Here is a 21,753-nt window from a genome sequence, read left to right on the forward strand (position 1 = left end):
CCCACACCTGAGGGATGACAAAAGCACTGCCCCAAATGCACTTTTACCCATATTTGTCACACAGGTTCATGACTGAAGCCTTGGTCCCTTGGCTGGACAGTGGAGGAGAGCCAGGATGCCTTTCCTAGTGGGCTCCATGACCCAGGAATGTTTTTTTGCCTCGTGGACAAATAGCCTTCCCATCCTCCCTGGACTCCTCAGCTCCCAACTTTGCAAGCTGGGCAGGCCCAAACATAACGTCCTGGGACTAATTAAACTCAGATCAGCTCATTAACTCTTTCTTGTCAACTTTTGGCCTTGCATAGTAAACTTTTTGTTCTGTATTTACCCCCCTGTTTTTGTAAACCTGTGCTTGCAGGGCAGCTCTTTCTGACCATCACCAACCACCCTCACCCCTGGAACTCCCCTAAGAAAACAATTCTGGGACCCAGTGTGTCCCCAGATAACACTTCAGCTTTTGAAAAACAGCATATTTTGCTGAAATCTCATTTTGGCAAAAATACTACAGTAGTCTCCCCTTTTGAGCTCTTTTCTGGTATCTTATTCCCAAATGGTCGAAGAAAACTAGGAAGGAAGTGAGGAGAAAATGTGGGTGTAGAAGAACATCCTGTTCTGCACAAATACCCTGGTGTGTTGTCAGATGGATGCTCTGCTTTAAATAGAAGAGGTCTCATGCTTGCAAAGGCCAAAGTAATACATTCTCAGAAATTAGAAAATATGGAAATAATGATTTAATAAAGAAACTGCTTGGACCTACTGTGTTAAAGAATTAACTGGGTTAGAGCTTCTCATTGTCTCATGTGATCTCATTTCTGTGCGCACCTGAAATGCACAGGCATAGAGGTTTTGGGGAAAATCCCTGGGGAACTCAGAGAAATTCTTTCTTGTTTACTCTATTTGAGTGGCTATCTCCATAAAAAAGAGGTCACTTGGGGTAAGCAACGTTGAAGCAAGAGCTAGAAGAGATCCAATGGGATAGATTCAGAGCTTTAACATGTTTGAAGAAATACTTCTGCTTTGATCTGATTTTGTGACTCTGATTGCTGCTATCTGCTTTTTCAAGGGGTTGAGTGAAACACCTTTCTACACTTTAGCTTAAGATAAAGTAGAAATCTACACTTTGGTGCCCTTTTTTATCACCATCAATATAATTTTACCACTGCCACACTAACTGCTTCAGTTATCAGTGGAATATCATTATTCTTTTTTCTCTTCTGCACATTTTCTATAATTTACATTTTTTTCCCATTGTGCTTTTCTTTGAATCTGAAATTTTATTGCAATTTGAATGAAAAAAAGGAAAGAGATATACCCTGGAGTCTAAAGTGCCCTGCACTCTGGGAGTCAGGAAGATTCCACAGGACTTTCACCAAAGCAACTTTTCCCAGCAACAGATTTTTTACCCAAACTTCTGACCATCACTGCAGATAGTTAATATTGATCAGCAGGAAAATTTCTCAGCTGATATTGCAACTGCTAGAGCCTAAGACCTGCTGTATCAATATATATTGTTGTAATAAGGGAATCCCAGGCCGCAAAGAGCTGAGCCTGGGTGAGAACCCAGGAATCCATCCATCCTCCTTGCCATTGCCAGTGGAGCACGTGGTGTTTTCAGTGCCAGGTGTTTCTTGAGTGGGCACCAGAAAAGGCATTATGTGTTCCCCTAAGCCATTTTCTTGTGCCTGATACTATTTTCTCCATTGGTTTTGAAATAATCTTGAAATACATCTTTGTGAAGACAAAAATGAGCCAGTGTTGGAGTCAAAGAGTCTGTCACGTGGACACTGCGTTCTGACCCTGGAAGATGTCTCCTGTTGTTTATCTCTGTAACCAACACAATGCAGCTACAGGGACAGTCAAGGGGCACGAGTGACATGCTTGCCCTGTTCTACTGCACAGAGGGAGCCTACAGAAAAGAATCTTTAATTTAGTGTTTTAGTTTTTAACACTTAGTCTTTGTGCAATAAATGGGATGGGGAGGACAGAAGGGATCACATGTTTGATTCCAGTGAATTTCTTCTTGTGGTCAGACTGGTTGGACAGTAGTTGGGTCAGTCAGAGGTGGACAAATGCATGATTCAGTCTGGCTGGAGCACTGCTGGCTCATCTGACACAGCCCAGACACTGATCTCTGGGGGCCAGGGACCTGCAGAAGGCCAGTCATGTGTCCCTGAACCCAGCCTGGTTGTGTAGAAACCATAGGTTCCTGGAATCTCTGAATTTCCACGTATGCTGGAGAGGATGAAGACCTCACCAGCAGTCAGGTTTTCTTCTGCAAATACTTCCTAGAGGGCAGAACACATGAAATCCTGTCTGTGGTGAGCCCTCTGGCCATGCACACCAGCTCACTCATAGCCTCACTGCATTCTGGTTCCCTGGGTTTCCACCACCTTCCCTCCAAATGTATTCCTCTTTGTCTTGATCCACACTCATTAAAACACCCCTCCACTCACACTGGTGAAGACAGACACTTTGTCAAAGCTTTAATGAACGGGCAGCATGTGAATGATTAACAGGCTTATTTGCAGTCGACAAGCTTCCCATGCTGGGTTTATTTCTGGAGCAGTCAACCCATTATCTCATGTAGGGCCATGTGTGAATGAGAGTTGGTCCAGCTGGAAAACGAATGACATGTCCTTCTCTGCTGTTGAAACCATCCATCACAACATGTCCCAAATGGTCCATCATGTTGTTGACTAGTAAAACTGGGCCATCAGAGGCAGCTTCTGTTCAGATGCTAATGGGTGCATGTCCGAAAATGTGATTTCAGCTATAACTCTGAGAATATTTTGTTGGAATTTATGACTAGAGGTCCTTCTAAGCTCCATCAACTCTATCCATCTCACACCTTTAGAATGCTGGTCTTCAGTTTCTGAGGCCTTCAGAGCAGACTCATGGATATTTTTTGTCCAGTGTCTGGAATACATCACATGCAAAATTTCACTCTCAGGTTTCAATCTATGTGGGTACATGTCAAATAAATAAAAAATAATTTGGCTGAGCAATGTGGACATAATGAAAGGCAGTTTGATGAACCTGGCACTGTCTAGGATACAGAAGACTTTGACACCAGTCCTGGCCATATCAAGACTTTCAGTATTTCTCCTTTTTGTGCCTCTGTTTCCTTTCTAGTTGGTTCCAGTTAACATTATGGAAAATCCTTGAAGGGCACCTCCACTGGGTTTTGCTTTGGTTGGGTCATGTCCGTCAATACCTTCCCACTCCATGTGGAGCTGTGAGAGCTACAAAGTGCTCAGCAAGAAGAATCCTTTTCTCCATTGAGTTAAGTGGGAGCAGATGTGTGGAAGAACAGCAAGCACTTGGGCTCATGCTTTAAACTTTCCATAAATACAGTGAATAGAAGGGTCTAGTCCTGAGAAGTGCTCAGGGGATGAGGATGCTGCAGAGCTGAAAGGGTTGAGTGGTGGGAGTATGTGTCAGAAGCAGTGTTTGCAGGGTCAGACTCCGCAGTGTTTTTTGGGGTTATTCCCCTCCATACGTAACCTCAGCAGTCACCACTGCACGCCAGTGCCTTGGGGAGTGGGTGAGGGGATCTATTAATACTCTTAGGAAAGAATTAGTACCCAAACAACTTTTGTTTCCTTGTTTTTTACACGTCTGTGCTCTCCTCTGTCACTGCTAGAGCGCAGAGCCTGGTATGCTGTGACAAAGAACTATTGATGGAGTGCTTGTGTGAATTGGCCCAGCACTGGTCACAGCCAACTTCTGTGGGACCCGCTGCCCCTCTTGTACAATGTGCTCCAGTGTGCTGGGCCATTTGTGAAAGGTCAGAAATGAACAGAGAAATGGACTGGAGTCAAAAACAAGCAGTCCTATAAATATCAGTCATAGTCAAAGGCAGTTTATTCCATTCCTCCCCTCTCTCTCCTTCTGTGTGTGTCTCTCCCTCCCTCTGTTGTGGTTTCCCAGATATAACTCCATGCTTCTGGCTGGGGAGCTCTGAAAGGAAGGCAGCACACACGCTGCAGCTTCTGCTCCCATCTTGCACACATGGAATGATCCTTAGTCCTGCAAGCAGGGCTGGCAGCCGGCACCGAGTCCAGGCGTCATCTGGGCTCTGATGTTAACCTTCGATTTCTTGGATTTTCCTTATCTGTGAGAAACTCATTTGTGACAGTCTGAGAACCTGATTTGGCCACAGACGCTTTGGATTGCGACTTCTGACAGCTTTCCTCTGTTTGACTTCACAATGACTTTAGCAGCTAAATTAGAGGATATTGAAGTGACGTTGGAGCACCTACTAATGGATGTGTTTGTAAGTAAGCCACAATTCCCTTTTTAAATTGAGTTTCCAATAATCCAGAAGGCAGTATACAAATTTTATGGCATATCCAAACTGTTACATTGGCTTAATTTCTTTACATTTCCTGATAAACTGTGCGTAATCCAACTCTACCAATATGTTTTGGGTTAGGCATCTCCTGCAAGCAATATCATGCAAAACTGGAGCAGTGTGAGATCCAAGACAGGACAGATTTTGCACTGGTTTTGTGTATCATCTACAAATGTGATGTGAAAAGGAGGAGAGATTTGGTCAGTTTGAGGAATATCTCTGTAAAACTATTGCATTGACAGAGATTGAAATTGTGCATTGCTTGACATCAAGTGTCCTTGACTTTAGGATTTTGACAGCTATTAGATTACAATTTTGACTCTTGGGTTATTTTGTAAGAGATGTAGGAACAAGCAAAACAGTTGTGTTTTCAAGATAATCCAGTTTATCACTCCTGGATGTATAAAATACTTTAAACCAGTGCTAATCTGGGATTGCTTCCTTGGAATCATCAAAACTCAGTGAAGCAATGCATGATCTACTTCTACACATCTGAGATAAGAATCTGTCTTTATCATCTCATCTTAAGGTTTCTTAAAAATATCAAAGCATTTCCAAACATATTCTTGCCTTTTCCAACACAGCTTGATGGATTTCACCTAGAGGTCAGAGATGGTCGTGTTTTGGAAGGTTTCTTGGTGGGAGGGGGTGGAAAGTAATAGTGAGGGATTGCCAGTTCATTTGTCTTTGTGAAAAAGTCATGCCAAGGTGATCTGTACTCTCTGAATTCAAGCAATAAGAAATAAGATGGCAAGTGACCTTCCAAATTTTCAGAAGAGTTTTTGGCATCCCTTAAATGGAATATTTCAAATTTCAGGGTCCAGTGATGAGGAATCTTAGGCATCAACCACAAAAGTGAAAAACAGGAGAACCTTGCCAGATTTCTAGCCTGTGGTCCAGTTATTGAAGTGTCCATCTGTGCTGTGAAGTGGATTCAAGTTTCTCTGTGCTGGCATCTTCCCTCAGTACTTTGGAAGGTGCCTTTACCCCTTTCCCAGGCTGAGAATGAGGTAGATGAACATTACTGGAGGCTGCCCTGTGAAAGCTTCTACATAGGGCACAAAATACTGAAGTACTCTTTGGGCTGTAATATCTGAATCAGCCTGATGATGATTTGCTGCTCTGGGTCCAACTCCTTTTCCCAGTTCTCAGCACTGTGAACCCCAGAGAAAATCCCTGAGGATTTCAATCCCCGTGACAAGCAAAGATGTAGCATCTGCCTCTCACCACCACAGCACGCTGTGAAAGTTATTCTGTGTGGGAAGGGGCCAGTGCTTTCTATGGAGTATTTGCAAATGTTGTAGGATAAACTTGGCAGCACAATTCCTCTTGGTCTATTTGCTTCACTGACTTGGGTGTTTGACACCTGGGAGACTGAGACCCTCCTGGCACAGGTGTCATTGAACAGTGGGTGCTTAAAGCCCTTTGTCACAGGGTAGCTCCAAGCAGAATCTCAGAGACTGACAACATCTAGAAAGCCAGGGCTGACTGAGGCTGACCAATCCTACCTGTGTCTGATTGTGTTTGAAGGGCATGAAAAGCCTCCTGTCTTACTGGGAACCACACAGCCCAGTAAGACAGGGAAGTAGGGAACCATATCTTCTGGGCTCTTCATGTTCCATTGTCTGTTTTAATGTCCATGCCTTGATTCCATCCAAATGCATCTCCTCACGAGTTTCTGGGTTTGGTGTTTGGTGATTTTTGCAATGACAGTTGGCCAAATAAAATGTGGGTCAAATTCTCCAGCGGTGACCTCAGTTTGTGAAATTAATGGAGCTCTTCTCAGGTTGTGCTTTGAACTGGTCTCTCAAATTTGTAGTTCTAGAAACCCAGTGAAACACCCCCAGCTGGGACAGAGCAGTCACAGCTGAAATTGTGATGCAGGAGCCTGTCTGTGCAGTGCCATGCTGTGCCACCCCTGGGCACAGCTGGCTCTGGAGGAGCTGGGGTGTGTGAGCAGCATTGTGCAGGGCACACTGCAGCAGTGTCACAGCTCTGCAGAGCCTGGGGCAGCGTGTCCAGGCTTCACATCTCACCTCAGGGCTGGGAATCCAATCTAGCTTCTATGCAAATCAAGGAAAAAGGTTTTCCCTTATGAGCAGCTATGTTTGCAGCTAGTTGGGCTCTTCTAAAACCTACCTAGGAATTAAGGCAGGAAGAATTTTGGATAATCTAGATCAAATGCCACCTGCAGAATCACCACTATCAGTCACAATTTTCAGGCTTTACTCATACATCACCTTGCCTTGCTGCTGTGTTTGATCTTAAACCACCTATTCATTTAGCAATGCTAAAAATAACCTCTGGATATGCTGGATACAGAAAAGTAAATATGAAAGAAGGGCAAAACATCAGGCTCTGGCTGTTACAGAGCATTCTAGCAGCCAGATTTGTCCAAGGTCAGTGATCCATTACCAAGTGTTTTGCTGCAGCAAGATGGGTATTTTGGTGAGGAGCATGGGGCCAGCCTGGTCAGGCTGGATGGGCTGTGGGCAGACTGTGAGGTAACAGGACCCTCCTGGGAATGATCTTGAATGATCTGCTCCATGCCATGCATCTTCATCTGTGTCAGGTTTATTGCTGAAAGAGCGAAGCCATCTGTCACCATAATGCTCCTCTTCCAACTCCTCGGTGCCCTCCACTGCTCCAAACCAGGTGATTACTTACAAAATTGGGAAATTGTGGTCTATGGAGCCTTGAGTTATCTTTTTTTCCTTCCAAACAAACTTAGTTTTAATGCTTCTTGGACCTTAGGGGCAGTAACCCATTCCTGGATCAGTGGACCCTGACAAAGCTCACTTTAATTGCTTGTACCAAACTATCAAGCCCATTTTGTCACAGTGTAAAAGGTTATAGCAGACAACGAATGAGAAGCAACCACCAGTTTCTAACAAAAGCTGAGACATGCTCAGTTCAGACTAACACACCTTGATGCAATTTGGCTTCTGCAGTAATGCAGACTGATGAAAAACTATAGGATTGGGCCAGTTTTTCTCTGGACAAGCTTTCTAGCTAAATTCTCCTGCAGGAACTCACCTGGAGTGAATTTAGCTGTTTTGCAGGGATGATGGCAAGCCTCGCCAGCAGATGTGTTAAACACTTCCTCTGGTAAGCTAGTATTACATGAGAACACTTTTTAAAACTTTTTTTTTTTCTTTCTTTTTGTGGAGACCAGAGATTTGCATCTACATGGCACGAGCTGCCACTTCCTTCCAGGACACGGCGTTCTGGCCACGTTGTCATCCTGCTTGCTATCAGAGAAGCAGCTGGTGCTGCTCTGACACTTCCTTCCCCTGTTTCCAAAGGGCACTGGAGAGCTTTGCTGGGCTGGATGAGATGAGATAAAAGGGAAGCCTCTGACATGACATTTCATAATTCGCTGTCATCACCGGCGGGATGCTGCCCAGCCACTCCATGAGCTGGGGCTTGGCTGCCTGGAGACAGCTGGACAGACAGACAGGGACCAAAGCAGGGGGGCAGTGCAGGGACAAGCTCAGCAGGTCCCTCGGGTGTGCTGCAGGGAAAAGGGAGTCTGGATATGAAGTGCAGGCTCTGAATCCTGGTTTCATAGCTTGCGAAAGGCTTCCCTGAGCTAAACTCTTCTTGCCTATGGATACACTGAGTATTCTTGAGCAGTCTGTGAACAAGACTTTTGAGGGAAACCTCAGGATCAACCTTGCTGCCTTCCAGGCCTTGCCTTAGGACAGGTAGAGCAAACCCCCAGGGTATACCATGCCCAGCATGCATGGGATGTCTGGAAGGGGTTGAAAGTGAGAAGGGTTGTGGAGCTTGCCCCACCAAGGGATGCTTTTCCTTGCATTGTGGATGTGGCTTTAGACCTGCTTAAAACAGACTTTCAAGCAAACAAGTTAAGGGATAATAATCCTGTTAGGAAAATGAGGCCAAGGTAGTCAAACAGTTGGCATCCAAAGGAGACTGAGGATAGACATGATGGAGCTGTAGTGGAGAGGAAAAAACCTTTCAGATGAAGTCTTTAAACCATGAACCCTGTGTGCTGGCCCACTCCAGGTATCACCTGGAATACAACAAGCTATTTATCTCCAATGGTTCCTGGGGTCTAAGAGCCCATCCAAACACATCTTGTCATATCCACAGTACACTCCATAGCTCCTTCTACATTCCTGCAAACATCTGTTTTCACAGCTGGCTCCTCAGGCTTCTTCTCACCACACTCCACAGCAAAATATATACTTACGTGTATATATGTCTATATATGTACCTATAAAAATATTTAAAAGATATTTTTAAATATCCATATCTACATATATAGCCTGTATGTGTACATATATCAGAGTATCTTATGAAATTAAATTTGTGAGGGCCTTCTGGCATGGGGAGGGGCTGTGATTGCTTTGTCCTGGGTGGATGTAGCAATCCAGATTTGCCATGCTCCAGCCTCCTCCATCACCCAGAGAAACAGCTGCTCTTCTCCCTCCCCATGCTATCAGGTTCTGTCAGGCTCAACACCAACACAGCAAGAGTATGAAACTCAGAAGAAATTACCTGGGATGAAATGGAATTAAGGTGGGAGTCAAATTCCTGTATCCAGGCAGATCTGCAGCTGGATATTTGAAAGAGAGGGACTCAAATGCTAAGCCTGAAGGGACTGAAATGAGGGTCAGGTCTCTTGGCCAGAGGCACCACAGGAGACAGAGCTCCCTGGTGGACTTTGGCAATGAGGGTGGCACTATGAGGTGGACAAGGCCATCATGTCCCAGTAAGGACTCGGAGTGGTGGCTACCAATACCCACAGATCTCTTAAAACTGAGCTGTGAAGGGAGGGGCATTTAGTTGACCTGGCTCTTTATTAATAATAGTGAAACAACAATAAAATCAGCACTGATAATTTTTCATCTTACAGATAGAGAAGCTGAGACAGAGGGACATGGACCCCTTTAAGCAGCCTCCTTTTCCATCTTCCCACTTAGAAAGGAGTAGAAATACAACTTCCAGAATCTCAGTTTGGTGATTTGTTTCCTCCAGATTATAAAACTCCACATTATTGCAGAATAATCCAGCTATCAGTGTCTCACAGATCTCTGATGCCAAGGATGAAGTGTGACTTTGGATCTTGTCCTAGCATGCTCTGGCATAGATAGCTGTGAAATTTGTCCATTCTTTGGGCAATTATGCCATTAACCTTCCCCTTTTCTCATGCCATCTACACTAGTAAACAGTGGCCATCCTCATGGCTGGGGCTGAGGACACTCTGGAGGCAGAAGGGGTGCAGGAAGATGGTTGTGATGAACTCAACCACTGTTTGCACCACAAGCCCTGCAAGCAGCAGTTCCCCTCCCTGCAGTAATCAAACAAACATTCTTGCAGTTGCTATCCACTCCTGGTGTCTGTCTCACATTTTTCTTAATAAGCATTGTAATAATAGCACATTATCAACATGTAAAGTGTTCCATTAACCTCTGCAGCAGCAATAAATTGTGAGGCTTTGCCAGGCTGCCAGGGCTTGCTAATTCAAGAGCAAGAAGGAAGTTTGTACCAGGAGCAGTCACAAATCATACATAATGCAGAAGTGTGGGTGCTAACCTCACCCCCTGCAATATGATGGGTATTTCCATGTGTTATTTATCTGAGAAATTGGTTCTTTGAAGCAGCTCCTAATGACTTTCTCTCTGGCAACAACAGCATCCCCCAGTTTTTCCTCAGTTTCCAGTTTGCAGGAGATTTAAAGCTTCCCCCTCCATCACTGGAGTCAGCATGAGTTATGGCAGTGCAGAGGAGAGAAGCAGAATCAGGCCCCTTGACCTGCAGTAAAAGCTGAGGTTGCTTAGCAGGATTGTGCCATTAAAGAGATCTAATTAGGCAGCTTGCCTCAGGTTTTGTTTAGACACTTCTGAAACTGAGAAATGAAAAATAATCACATCAGGTATTCCCAGTGAATGATGTAGACCAGCACCATGTCTTGAGCAGCAGATAACATCAGGTCCCTACAGACAGCTAAAAGAGAGTAAATGCATAACCACAATCACCACAGTTACCTTTCAACAACCAGTTCCTTGTTCTCAAGAGTTTCATGACCCACAAGTAGCACCTTCAAATTTAGCAGCCCACAGTAGATGTCCTTTTATGAGTTTGTTGAGTCATTTTTTGAGCCCAGCCCAGGAATCCAGCTGCCAGGGACAGTCCTGGAGCAGAAGAAAAGCTGTAGTGCTGTGCTGCCACCCCCCACACAGTGCCATCAGCTGCAGAGAGCTCCCATCTCACTCCCAGCAGAGTCAGGTCGTGCTGCTGACCCTCAGAGAGCCTTTGTGGAACAGAAGAGCTCTGTGGAGCAGCCTAGGCTTGGCCAACCATGCTGAACCACACACAGACATGAGACAGTGAGAACGAAGAGCTGGGAGTGTGAATGCCAAAAGGGATGTTAGCAAACACCAGGTAATTAAATACAGCTACCAAGAGACAGAGGAGAGCCTCTGAGAGCTGGCAAGGCAGACAAAGAGTGGCCAGTTGTCATGTTTGTTTCATAATTGGTGGGGAGACATTGACACTTTCAGGTTCCATTCAACCCCCCCAGTAAAATAAGCAGCTAAAGCAGGTCTGGTGTCTCAAACCTTGCCAGTGCCCATTTCCTTCCTGCTATGACAAAAGGAGTCCAAGTGACAACCTCACATAAAGGGACCAAAGTTAGGAGAAGTAAATGCCACTCCAGGTGTGTCTTTCAGCTGGGGTAGGCTGTTGTATGAACAGATAGGCATTACAGGGAGAGACTCCAGGAGTCCAAGACTGAAGATCCAGAGAGTCAAACTTTTCACATTTCTTTATCTGCCCAGAAAATACACACAAAATACAACCAAGCTGGGTTTGTGTTTTGCCAGTGTTAGCAGCTCCTCTTTCAGCCTGATGCAGTTTTCTCCCCACTTGGAGAAAAGTCATCATTATTCCATGCCTGCTAGACCTCAGCTACAAAACATAATTTGCCTGAGAAGCTGTTTACCAAGTCTGGCAAAGCTTAAAAAAACCCCCTTGTAACATCTCTCAGGGGTCTTCTACTTCCCTCCTTTCTTTAGGGACATGTTGGTCTCTCTGCTATTCATGTGGCTTTCTCTTGGGGCAACACAGCTCTCTCTCCTTCCCTTACACAGACACATATGCTTTCCCACAATATATTAAGATTAATCAAAGCAGTGCAACAAGGATGAAGTTTTAAAAGAGAGAAAATTGCACAGAACAAAGAAGCATTTATCTTCACAGTGTTTGACATAGTCCATATGTCACATATCCTGTTCAAGGCTTAAATCCAGCTCAAGGCTGAGTACCTTCCATGCTGTGCTGAGCACACCCCTATTTCTTCAGGAATTGAAGCAAATCAGCAGTGCTGAGCACTCCAGAGGAATATCCTGCTCACATTTTAAGATTTGATACTGAGATGTACCAGGTATTCACACGTTCATTGCAGTGAGCAGGATTTGCAAAGGCTTTAGACCAGACCCCCAGCAGGAATATTGGGCAGTCCTCCCCCAGCTAGGGCCATGCCTGCTCGTATGTGCATCACACCCACCCCTGCTGCACAGCCTCCATGTGGGAATGTGCTTTTGTTGCCAAATATCTCCTTCTTTGTTTATATTAGCCCTGGAAGTCAGAGGCGGCCCCTTCAATCCCTCCGTGATGTTTACAGGGGCGTGTCTCCAGGGCGGTGAGGTCAGGCCAGTTCCCTCCCTAATTAATTACTGTCTCTGTGAGTTATGTGGGAAAAGAACTGACCTGCCAGCCCACTAAAACCCAAGGGAAATGTCCTTCCATCTAGCAGAGGCCCTGCTTGCTATCTGCTGCTGTTCTTCTGGACAGGGTGTTCCAGGAGCCCACCTGCCTGGGTGCTCCAAGACTGGGACCACCTTCCCCAGCCAGGACCACAGAGAGGTCAGAGGAGGAGAGAGAACTGGAGGTGGGATGGAGGCTGCTCTGAGACAGCCTGCCTGGTGGCAGGAGGGGAAGAGGAGGCGTGCAGGTTGCTCTGTCCTCTTTCCTGAAGATATTTCCTGGGGTGTCTACACCTGTGTCATGATTTTCAGTAGGGGCTGAGCCAAGAACTTGCTGGCTTGGTGGACACAGCAGCTGATGATGGGTCTGAGTGCTTGGCTGGGTGCAGGCTCAGCAGGTGACATCCCAGGCTTCACACTCTGCTCTGCCAGCCATGCCCCATGAACACCCAAGGCTGAGGTACACAGAGCAGCTGATGGGCAACCATGCAGATATTTATGCTGGGATGCCAGAAAATGAGGACATTTAGGACCACCTGACATAACATTCTGTGTCAACCTTCAGCAATGTGCATCAGCTGTGAGTCCAGAAGGGCTTGGTTCTGGGTTTCTGATGAGGCTTATGCTAGTCAGACCTGCTAACATATCTGTGAGCTGCAGGTGGTTCAACAACCATGCTGCAGCACCATGTAAATTTGTGACAGGAGCCCAAATTCCCCATGGCCTTTGCTGGTACCAGTGATGGACATGCTGCAGTCCAACACCATCTTGATCACTGCATGACCCAGAGCACCAAAACAGAGAGAAACAAAGCACAAATCTCTGTTGCAGTGTGGGGCTGACCTTCATATTCAGCCTGCACACAGCAAAGGCACTCCCATGCTTGCCCAGGGGAGACAGGGACAGGATGGTGCATGTGGACCCTGATGTGACACAGCCCTGCCACACACAGGGGAAGCCCCCAGGCTTTCTGTGGCTGGGGACCACAAAGGGCCTCTCTCTCTCACCCCTGTAAGCTGCTGGATTATTGCCAGCTCTGATGGAAAGGACTCCCATGGGAATGGAGCTGCACCCAGTGTGTTTTCCCACATCCCTCCCCAGGCTGGAGTGATCATAACATATAACATTTCTCTGTAAAACACTGTGTAAGACTGAAAAATTGTTTAGCTTTTTTTAAATCAAAGGCAAGCTGGATTTGCAATGACAACCTCTGCACATCTTTCACTCCCAGCAAGGCAATTTCCTTTGCAGACTGATTCCGAGTGCAATAAAATGTAAGCTAAGTCACTGAAGGGTTTGCAGCCCCAAAGCTCTGGGGAAGCTCTGTTCTCGTCTTTCCAACAGAATTGCTAGGGAGGATTGCTTACAGTAAGTAAGAAATCCCACAAAGATTAATAGGAGCTGCTAAAGAGTTCAAATAGAAGTGGTTTCCCTATCAGGGCTCCAGGGAAGAATTTGGCTTTGCTACTGACAAACCATAGATATTGTCCAGGGTGGGAAATACTGCCAGGAGCTGCAAATTATCCTTATTTCCCCCTCAATCTGTTGCCATACTTGTGTCTTCATGGAATACCAAACTTAAGTGGATTTTTCTGCAGTGAGTGACTTTTCAATTTTACAATACAATGTCTTATTGATAGATCTGATGGATACCACTCACTGCATTTCAGGCTGTGCCACTGCTGTCCCTGGTTTCCATTCATTGATCTCCTCTGGGAGTTCCCTGACTTGAAACTTGACTCCTGTGTTACAAATACAAGACACACTTTGCAGCAGTAAATGGTTCCTCTCTCCTTTTCACTAAAGACCAAAAAAGAAATCTAGTCCAAATAGCAATCCATTGGATATACTTTCCTCTGATGCAGTGTTACCACAAGCCACTGCTCCTGGCAGCCTGCAATTAGTACTGAAAAGCATCCACTGCTTTAAAGAGCCTTGTCTTTCAGCAGTTAGTAAACACAGTGTGTCCCTTCTGAGGGTCTGTGGAGGTAAGGTCAGGATGCTCCCTTGGAATATTTGGGGATTGATTTCCTACTGTGCTGTCCAGTTGGAGATGGTCTCTGCAGACAGTGCAGTTAGAGGAAGACTCAGTGAGGAGCTTGGTCATCTCAATCTGCATCTGCAGCCCCCTAAATGGGAAAGGGGGATCTCCAGAGGCAAATTCAGAATTTGATGGGCTGAAGTGCTCTTGGATGTGCTTATGCCTGCCACAAACATCCAAACTCATCCTCTGGGAACAGCTAGAAAGACCCTCATGGGAGAATGTTTTACAAGACTACCTTTAGGCAACCTACCAAATGAATTCTAGTAGGCTGTGCTGTACAGTTACCTACCAGTATGCTTTGAAGAAAAAATATAAAGCAAACAGCTCATCCTCCTGGATGGTTTCCACAGTCCTGATGATTGGGTTTTGGCTTCCTTTCCCCATGTTCATATCACCTGGAAAATGAGGAATGAAACAGAAGAAATTGTCCTAGTGGGTCCAGGTCTCCAGTTTTACATGGAGGGCACCCATAGAGTTGTGCCTGGGGTGCAGCACAGTGAGGGAGCAAGGAGTCAGGCCCAGTGGGATTTATGGGGATCTTACTGGAATTGGCTCCAGTAACATGAAAATGGATGGATTTCTTCTACTTTTCACATGTGTAAGATGTTTCCTGTAAAGAAGAGTATTTTTATTATCATTCAGCTGTCTTGAGCAATACACAGATTTGCATTTCATTGGCAAGACCTAAAAATCTAGGCAAAACCACTTGAGGTTTGTGGAAATGACTGAATGAATGCTCCCCTTTCCCCTGTGGAGATTATCAGTGTGTGGTGTTTCATGCTGGTAGCACTGGACTGTCTGTGCCTGGTCTTGGAGCCTGATGGCTTACAGACACATTTCCATGTGTCTAGTGGCTCTTTGTCCCCTCTAGTGGATAAATTTCTATCTACAGAGCTGCTATTTCCATGAGCTGGACCTGCAGGAAGGAGAACAGGCTTGCAGGAATATGAGAGCTCCTGGGGAAGGGGGCTGGTGTGGGCAGGAGCCTCACTCAGGGCTGGATGGGGTGAACAGGGACACCTTTGCTACTCTGCTCTTGCCTGAAACACTCACCCCCGAGGTCCTGACTCTGGCATGACTCAGCTTTTAATCAGGAAAGCTCCCAGCAAGGCTAATTGCTGCCACCTTTGCTCTGTTTCTCCAGCAGACAGTCTCAGGGGCTCTGCTGATGCAGGCAAAGGCTCCCTGTGGGAAATGCCAACCCCATCATGCTTGACAAGAAGAGGTAGGCAGGCTGTGAGATAGCAGGGGGGCACTAACAATCATTAAGTAGACCTGCAAGAAGCAAAGACCCTAACTGTACACCTAGTTCACATAAAGAACTTATATAAGTCAGTCATGCTTAAGATATTTCCATCTTTTCCTGTCTCTTTCACTCTCTTTGGCAAGAGACATATGGAACTCATTATGAACAAAGGCCAATTGTTTTAATATTTAGAGTTTCCCACATCAAGCTGCAGTTTTTTTTCTTTGACTGGTTTTAATGCATGTACATATGCTCAGCAGATAGAGTTTCTCTTTTTTTTATTTGAAATGGTTGCTTTAATGTCATGTCCCTAACACCTTCATCCCAGCTTTTGGACTTGGATCAAAACAAAGTATTTTTAGTTTTGCATTAAAATGAGAACAATACATGGAGGAAGGGATTGGCTCTCCAACTCAGCAGATTTTTGCTCTCCCAGCTAGACTGCTTCAAGGAAAAGGACATGGGCCAACATCTTTTCCATTTTACTGGGCAAATTCAGAGTACCACTCAGGAATTGCTGGGTTGAGAAGCTCCCACTTTGCCCACATTAATGGAAATGAACACAGCATCCAAAATACTTTCCTATAAAAGCACAGCTTTATACCTGGCTGCTTGAGGACAACTCCTGCTGTTTCAGAGAGCTTGTGGGAAGGGGAAGTATTTTTCCCCTTTCCAAAGCATGTGTGTATGATTTAGAGTGTAAATAAAGTTTCAAACTTTTCTAGCCTCTGAAGTGGTTTTATAAGAGGAAAAAAAAAAATATGTAGACATTGAGAGTGACTTTCTGAAAGTAACACTTCACAATCACAGACTGCAACATAATCATTTCTGTAAGTGAGTGAGTACACATAGAAGCTGCAGGCATGACCCATCAGGCTTTCAGTGATGTGGATGTGAGTGGTACTGCCTGTTCTGTGTCCTGATGCATGTGCTGCTCTGTGCCACACAGAGCCTGGATCTGTGAGCCCTCAGTTCAGCTGAGCAGCCCAGAGGAGCTGCCTGAGCCCTCTGCTCTGGCTCTGTGCTTTCCAGCATCCAGGAGGGAGGACTATCTGAACCCAGGAATTAACACTAATCTCCACACCAGATGGTGATGCACCAGATATTCTTTTTAAGGTGGACATGTGATCTACTGTACAGCAAACCAGAGTGGTCTGCAGTCACATGGCAAAACGTATAATAACTCAGATGGAGCTTTGATTAGACAACTGACCTGGTTACCATCTGTAGCAACAAGAAGCGGGCTTGACATTTTTGGAACATTCTCCCCAGAAGCTTAATTCTTCCACCTCTGTGGCACAGCAATCCTGCTGAGCAAACCACACCAAGAAACAGAAGGAAGCAAAGATATGCTGCTTGAAGTGTGTTGTTAAGGTTACAAGGCTTGGGGTTTCCTTTTTTTAATTTTTTTTTTCCCGTTTCCCCCCTCCTTCTTTCAAACACAAGCCACATCTTGACTCATATGGTCTGATGTGAAAACCCACTCAGCTATTTGATAGTTGGGAAATCTAGATGAGACTGTGAGTTATTTCCAGGGAAGCCTGTGTGTGCTGTGAGCTCTCTCTCTCTCACACACACACAGATGAGTTAGCTCTGCACTATGGTAGTACAGGCAGCTGTGACTCCGGGTAGGACCCGAAGACTTTTATTCAAAATTCCATATGGATCACTGAGGAGACGCAGTGTGGAGAGGGTAAGCCTTGATTTCTTTGTCCTGAATGCATGCCCAGAGGATGAGGAGGGCACCATTTGATAGAAGTTGTCTGCCCTGTTAGTAGTCAGAGCTAACAGGGATTATGTCATGGTGTGAAGAAATTACTGCTGGTGTGTGCCATGGTAGGAATTACTGTTGGTGGGACCTGTGAGCTGATGAATGGGAATTAATACTTGTCAGGGGCTGTGTGGTAACTTAGGCTGGAAACTGGGGCCAGAAGGAACTGTAAGATAACCTACAATAAATGTAACTAGTTAAAGACTCTGTGGCAATAGCTGGGGTAATAATTCCTGGGGAAAAAAAGTAGTTTCAGATATTCAATACTCACTGAGAGAAGAGCATGATGGCATATGGCAGCACTGACCTGTAGCAGTGGGGAGCAAATAATAATAATAATAATAATAATAGTCAAATAATGAACACCAGAGGAAAGCTCAGGGTGGTGTGGAAGGGCTCTGTGTCAGTGAGCAGAGATGCAGATGCCCACCAGTGTCGGTCCCAGCTGAGATACTCAGTGAGCACTGGTGCCAGTGAGGGCTCTGCAGTGCACAGGGTCCCTCTAATTGCTGCCAGCTGAGGTGAGAGCTCAGGGCTGTCCCTGGACAGCCAAGGCAAGGCTGCTGCTTTCCTGCTGCAGCAGAAATGGCAGGGGATCCCAGGAAAGCTGCAATAGTGCCATTGATGAGTTGGAAGCACATCACCCAGCAGCAGTGCCCCGGGAAGCAGGGGGTCCTGGCACTTTGAAGAATGATGGGCTGGCAAAGGAGCTGGGACAGGGGCTCAGACACCCGCAGAGCACACACTGAGTGCACATCTGGCACACACCAGGTGCTCTCAGGTGCCTTTGCCTGCTGAGCTGCCTCTGACAGAGCTGGCAGGGGCAGCACAGCCCCCCAGGGGACAGGGACACCTTGCACACACACTCACAGCCCAGCTTGTCACTACTGATATCCCCAAAACGGTGGTCAGCTCAAAGGAACAGGCACCTTCTGCTCATTCCTGCCCACAGGGGTTTGGGGATGAGTGTCCCATGGGTGGGCAAGGGGTGCTGCACTCACTGGTGGCAAGAGCAGAAGCTCTACAAGCCCAGAGTGGCTCAGAGTTGGTCCTTTCACCCAGGACAGAGGAAAGCCTTTGTCCTCTGGCTTCTGTTTTGCTGAAAAGCAGTCTGGCTGCAGCTGCAGCCACCTGTGAGTTTACTTCAAGTCTGTTGCACTCAAAAAAAAAAAAAAAAATCTGCTTTGTACATTTCAAACCAATTTTTATCTGCATTTTTTTATTTCAAAAAGAGTGTAATTTCGTTTAGACAAATTCCTTCTTTTTTTTTTTAAGGAATATGAGAAAAATCTCAAAAATTGAAAGCTGTTTGGAAAATGTCTTGGTTAAACGCAAAGCCTTTTTGTTGTTTGTTTTTCTTTCCCCTCCATTTGGCAGAAGAGAAAGCAGAATAACTTTGTGTCAACCTGAAAAATATTTCCTTTGCCTTTCCAGTCCGTCAAGCAAACCAAAGATAATCAATTATTCACACAGCTTTGCTCTGCCATTGTTTGATTGTGGGCTGTTGCTTTGGAGAGCATTCAGAAATGTCCCTCCCGGTAAATTTGGGCTTTGTGGTTCAAGATGCTCGTTCTGAGGGGCCCAGGGCAGACAGCCCTGATGCCTTAACCTGCCTTGGGTCAGGTTTTGTTGTGCTCCTGTTCCCTGCCTGGCACTGCTGCCCCGGATCAGGGTTGGCATCTGGTGGTTTGCAGCTGCTCTGGCGAGTGTGGGGAGGCAGAGTGTGGTGTCCCCTTCCAAGGTGGCTTCCTGCAAGGTGGCAGATGATTTTTCATCCAGAGTGAGCTCTCAGCTGCTGCAGGGCCACCATCCTCTGCTGCTGATGGCCACAGGGGGTCCCTCCCTGTCTGGAGTGGCTCATGGTTTTATGCAGACTGTGCCTGAGGCTGAGCAGTCTAGAGACAAATCATAAAACTATAGAATGTGTGGGTTGGAAGGGACCTTAAAGATCATCTCATTCTGACCCTCCCAGTGGGGGTAGGGTGCCACACACTGCATCAGGTTTCTCAGGAATAATAATAATTAATGCAACCTTGCTCTGAACACTTCCAGAGATGGGCATCCACAACTTGTCTGGGCAACCTGTGCCAGTGCCTCACCACCCTCACAGGAAAGGATTTTTTTCCTAACATTTAATTTAAATCTCTTCTCTTTTAATTTAAAACCATTCTCCCTTTTTCTATCACTATTTGAGAGACATACAACAGTGCAGAAAATGTGAGACCACTCTCCTCCATGCATGCACACACCCCCTTTGGAAACAGCTTATCCACACTGCCCTGCCTGACAAAGCTGCCCGAGCCTTTGCTTTGCTCTGTGCCTTAGCAGAGCTGTAAAAACCAGCAGCACTCTCCCAGGGTGTTTCCAGGATATCACCCCTTGGCAGGGAGCAAGGCAGGGCATGGAAATACCTTCAGAAGAAGGTGTTGGAGAATGTTAGTTTATATAGGAAGCAAGAACAACTGCATAAGGACGACCAGCACTGCAGGAGACTTAGCAGTGTGTGCAGACTTAACAGCTCCACACACAGCCCAAGTGACACTGTCAGGGGGGTTGTGTTGTTTTATTTTCACTCACATCCACAGTTTATTTCTCTCCTTCCCACTTCTTGACCTAAGGTTGAGGTAGTTTAGACTTCTCAGGCAAATGCTGGAGCCTTGCTTTAAGGGTTGCCAGAGAATTTGGTGGGATGATTTTTGCAATCACTTCTTTTTTGTCCTGAGCCTCTGTCCTTGCTGCTTTTCTGTCTGTCTCATCACAGAACTGCCTCATCAGGCATCTGGCCCATGGGGTTGTGGCCAGCCTGGCTGAAGGATGTTTTCTCTCCCTGGAGCCCCCCACCAGCTAGAGCTGGCAGGGCAGATTCTCTGCATTTGGGGTCCTGAAGCCACCCAAAATCTTTTTCTAAGCTCAGACTCCAACAAATCCCACAGCAGCAGTGAAAGAGCCCAAAATACAGTCCTGAGTGAGCAGGTTTGACATGCAAATCCTGAGATGTGAGAGATCTGTGCAAGGCATGGCACAAGAGAGGGTTTTACAAAGGCTTTTACAAGTCCAGGTGAAAAAGGGCATTGCTAAATATTAGTAGGTATGACACAGAGACCACCAGACATGTCAGCTGAGGCAGAATAAGCTTTGTGCTTTGTGCCACAGGGCACACCAGCAGCTGGTGTCAGGACTGAGGTATGAGTTGGGTTCATCTAATTCAATGCTGATGTCCATGAGATGTTTTCATCCTGACCAGCACTTGGGATTGCCTTTGGGATCACTGCAAAGGCAGTCAAAGTACTGTGGGGGACTGCAAAGGAGGCCCCCTGAACACATTTTTGATTGATTTAATAACTCCTTCAACTGCAGCTCTGCTTTAACCAGCACATACACCTTGGTTAGAAGACAATCACCCCACACACCAAAAAAAAAAACAAAAAACCAAAAAAACCAAACAGGAAACATGAATCCCATCCCTAACAGAGCATTTCTCAACACAGAGCCCTCCCCACCAGATCTTCCTTCTCTGGATCTTCCTCCCCCAGCACGTTAAACATGCAGTCCCTTCTCCCTTTGCATTATTGATGTGAGGCAGTTTGTGCCTCCCAGCTATGTTTATTATATCCATGTGCTGCAGATGTGTGTGAGAGGAAGATGAATAGAGTCCTGCTAATGTCTAACAAATGCCTAGCACCATCCAGTGATCTCTTTCTGCTGCTTCAAGGCACTCACAAGGAAGAGCACAATTTACTCCTCTCAAGAAGTCACTGGCTATTTTCCATCCATAGGAATGTTTCTCACCACAAACACAAGGCATTGTTTTTTTGAGTTAGAAAGCCCAGAGAAAACATGCAGCTTTCTTGTATTAAAAAGGAATAAGTCTGCCCTCTCTCCTGCCTTTGAGGCTCAAAGCCTGGCACTACAGAGGCTGTGTAGAAAGGAAGGCCATCTCCAGGCAAAATGAAGTGCTGTAAGAAACTAATCAAGCTGGGAGAGGTCTGGCTGGAAAAGCCATTTAAAATTGGGTTTTGCAGTTTGTGCCCCAGCTTTAGGTCCCAGTTCTCAGCCATGGTAAATTAAAGGCCTCGTGCCCAGTTGTGTCAGTGGATGCTTGCAGCTCAGCAGGAATTTAGTCCAGATTGCTTTTTTATTTCTTGTGCTTCCAAAGAAGATAAGTTCAGATTAAAAATGCAGCCAAAGCCCCAAGCCACAGCTCTACTGTCCATTACACAAATGTAAATCTATACCAGCATGGAGCTGGGACTGCTATTCACCTATGACACTTCCTCTCTGAACAGATATCCATGAACACTCACTCGTATCATGACTTTAAAACACACCAGGCAAAGATAAATCCGTAAATGGATATTTATTGCCATAGAAAACAGATGGCAGAAGACAAAGCTCCCATGTTCTTATCCCAAGCTGCAAGCACGTTAAGAATGCAGCAGGAAACGTCATTCCTCCTATAAATAAATTTCTCTTGAGAAGAGAGAACCCAGGGCTGAAAAAAAGTCAGTCTTTCTGCTCTGCAGGCCAACTCCAAGGCAGGTTTTCCCACGCCACTCTGCAGCTTATGGCGACCTTTGCTTTTGGCAATAGAGGAGAAAGCCTTCA

General features: G+C 45.8%; 1 protein-coding gene across 2 annotated transcripts in view; it reads left to right on the forward strand.

Annotated features, from left to right (window-relative positions):
- FRMD4A (FERM domain containing 4A) overlaps nucleotides 1–21,753 on the forward strand; it is a 275,296-nt gene that overhangs the window by 60,410 nt on the left and 193,133 nt on the right. Inside the window, exon 1 of one of the 2 annotated variants that reach the window (XM_059847480.1) lies at nucleotides 3,842–4,276. The exons of the other annotated variant lie outside the window; for it this stretch is intronic. Within the exon in view, the coding sequence (XP_059703463.1) occupies nucleotides 4,211–4,276 (66 nt within the window). The 5' untranslated portion in view covers nucleotides 3,842–4,210. Of the gene's footprint in view, nucleotides 1–3,841; nucleotides 4,277–21,753 lie in introns of those variants that run through there. 2 annotated transcript variants of the gene reach the window in all.

Source organism: Haemorhous mexicanus, chromosome 5 (assembly GCF_027477595.1).
Source record: "Haemorhous mexicanus isolate bHaeMex1 chromosome 5, bHaeMex1.pri, whole genome shotgun sequence".
NCBI classification, from domain to species: Eukaryota; Metazoa; Chordata; class Aves; order Passeriformes; family Fringillidae; genus Haemorhous; species Haemorhous mexicanus.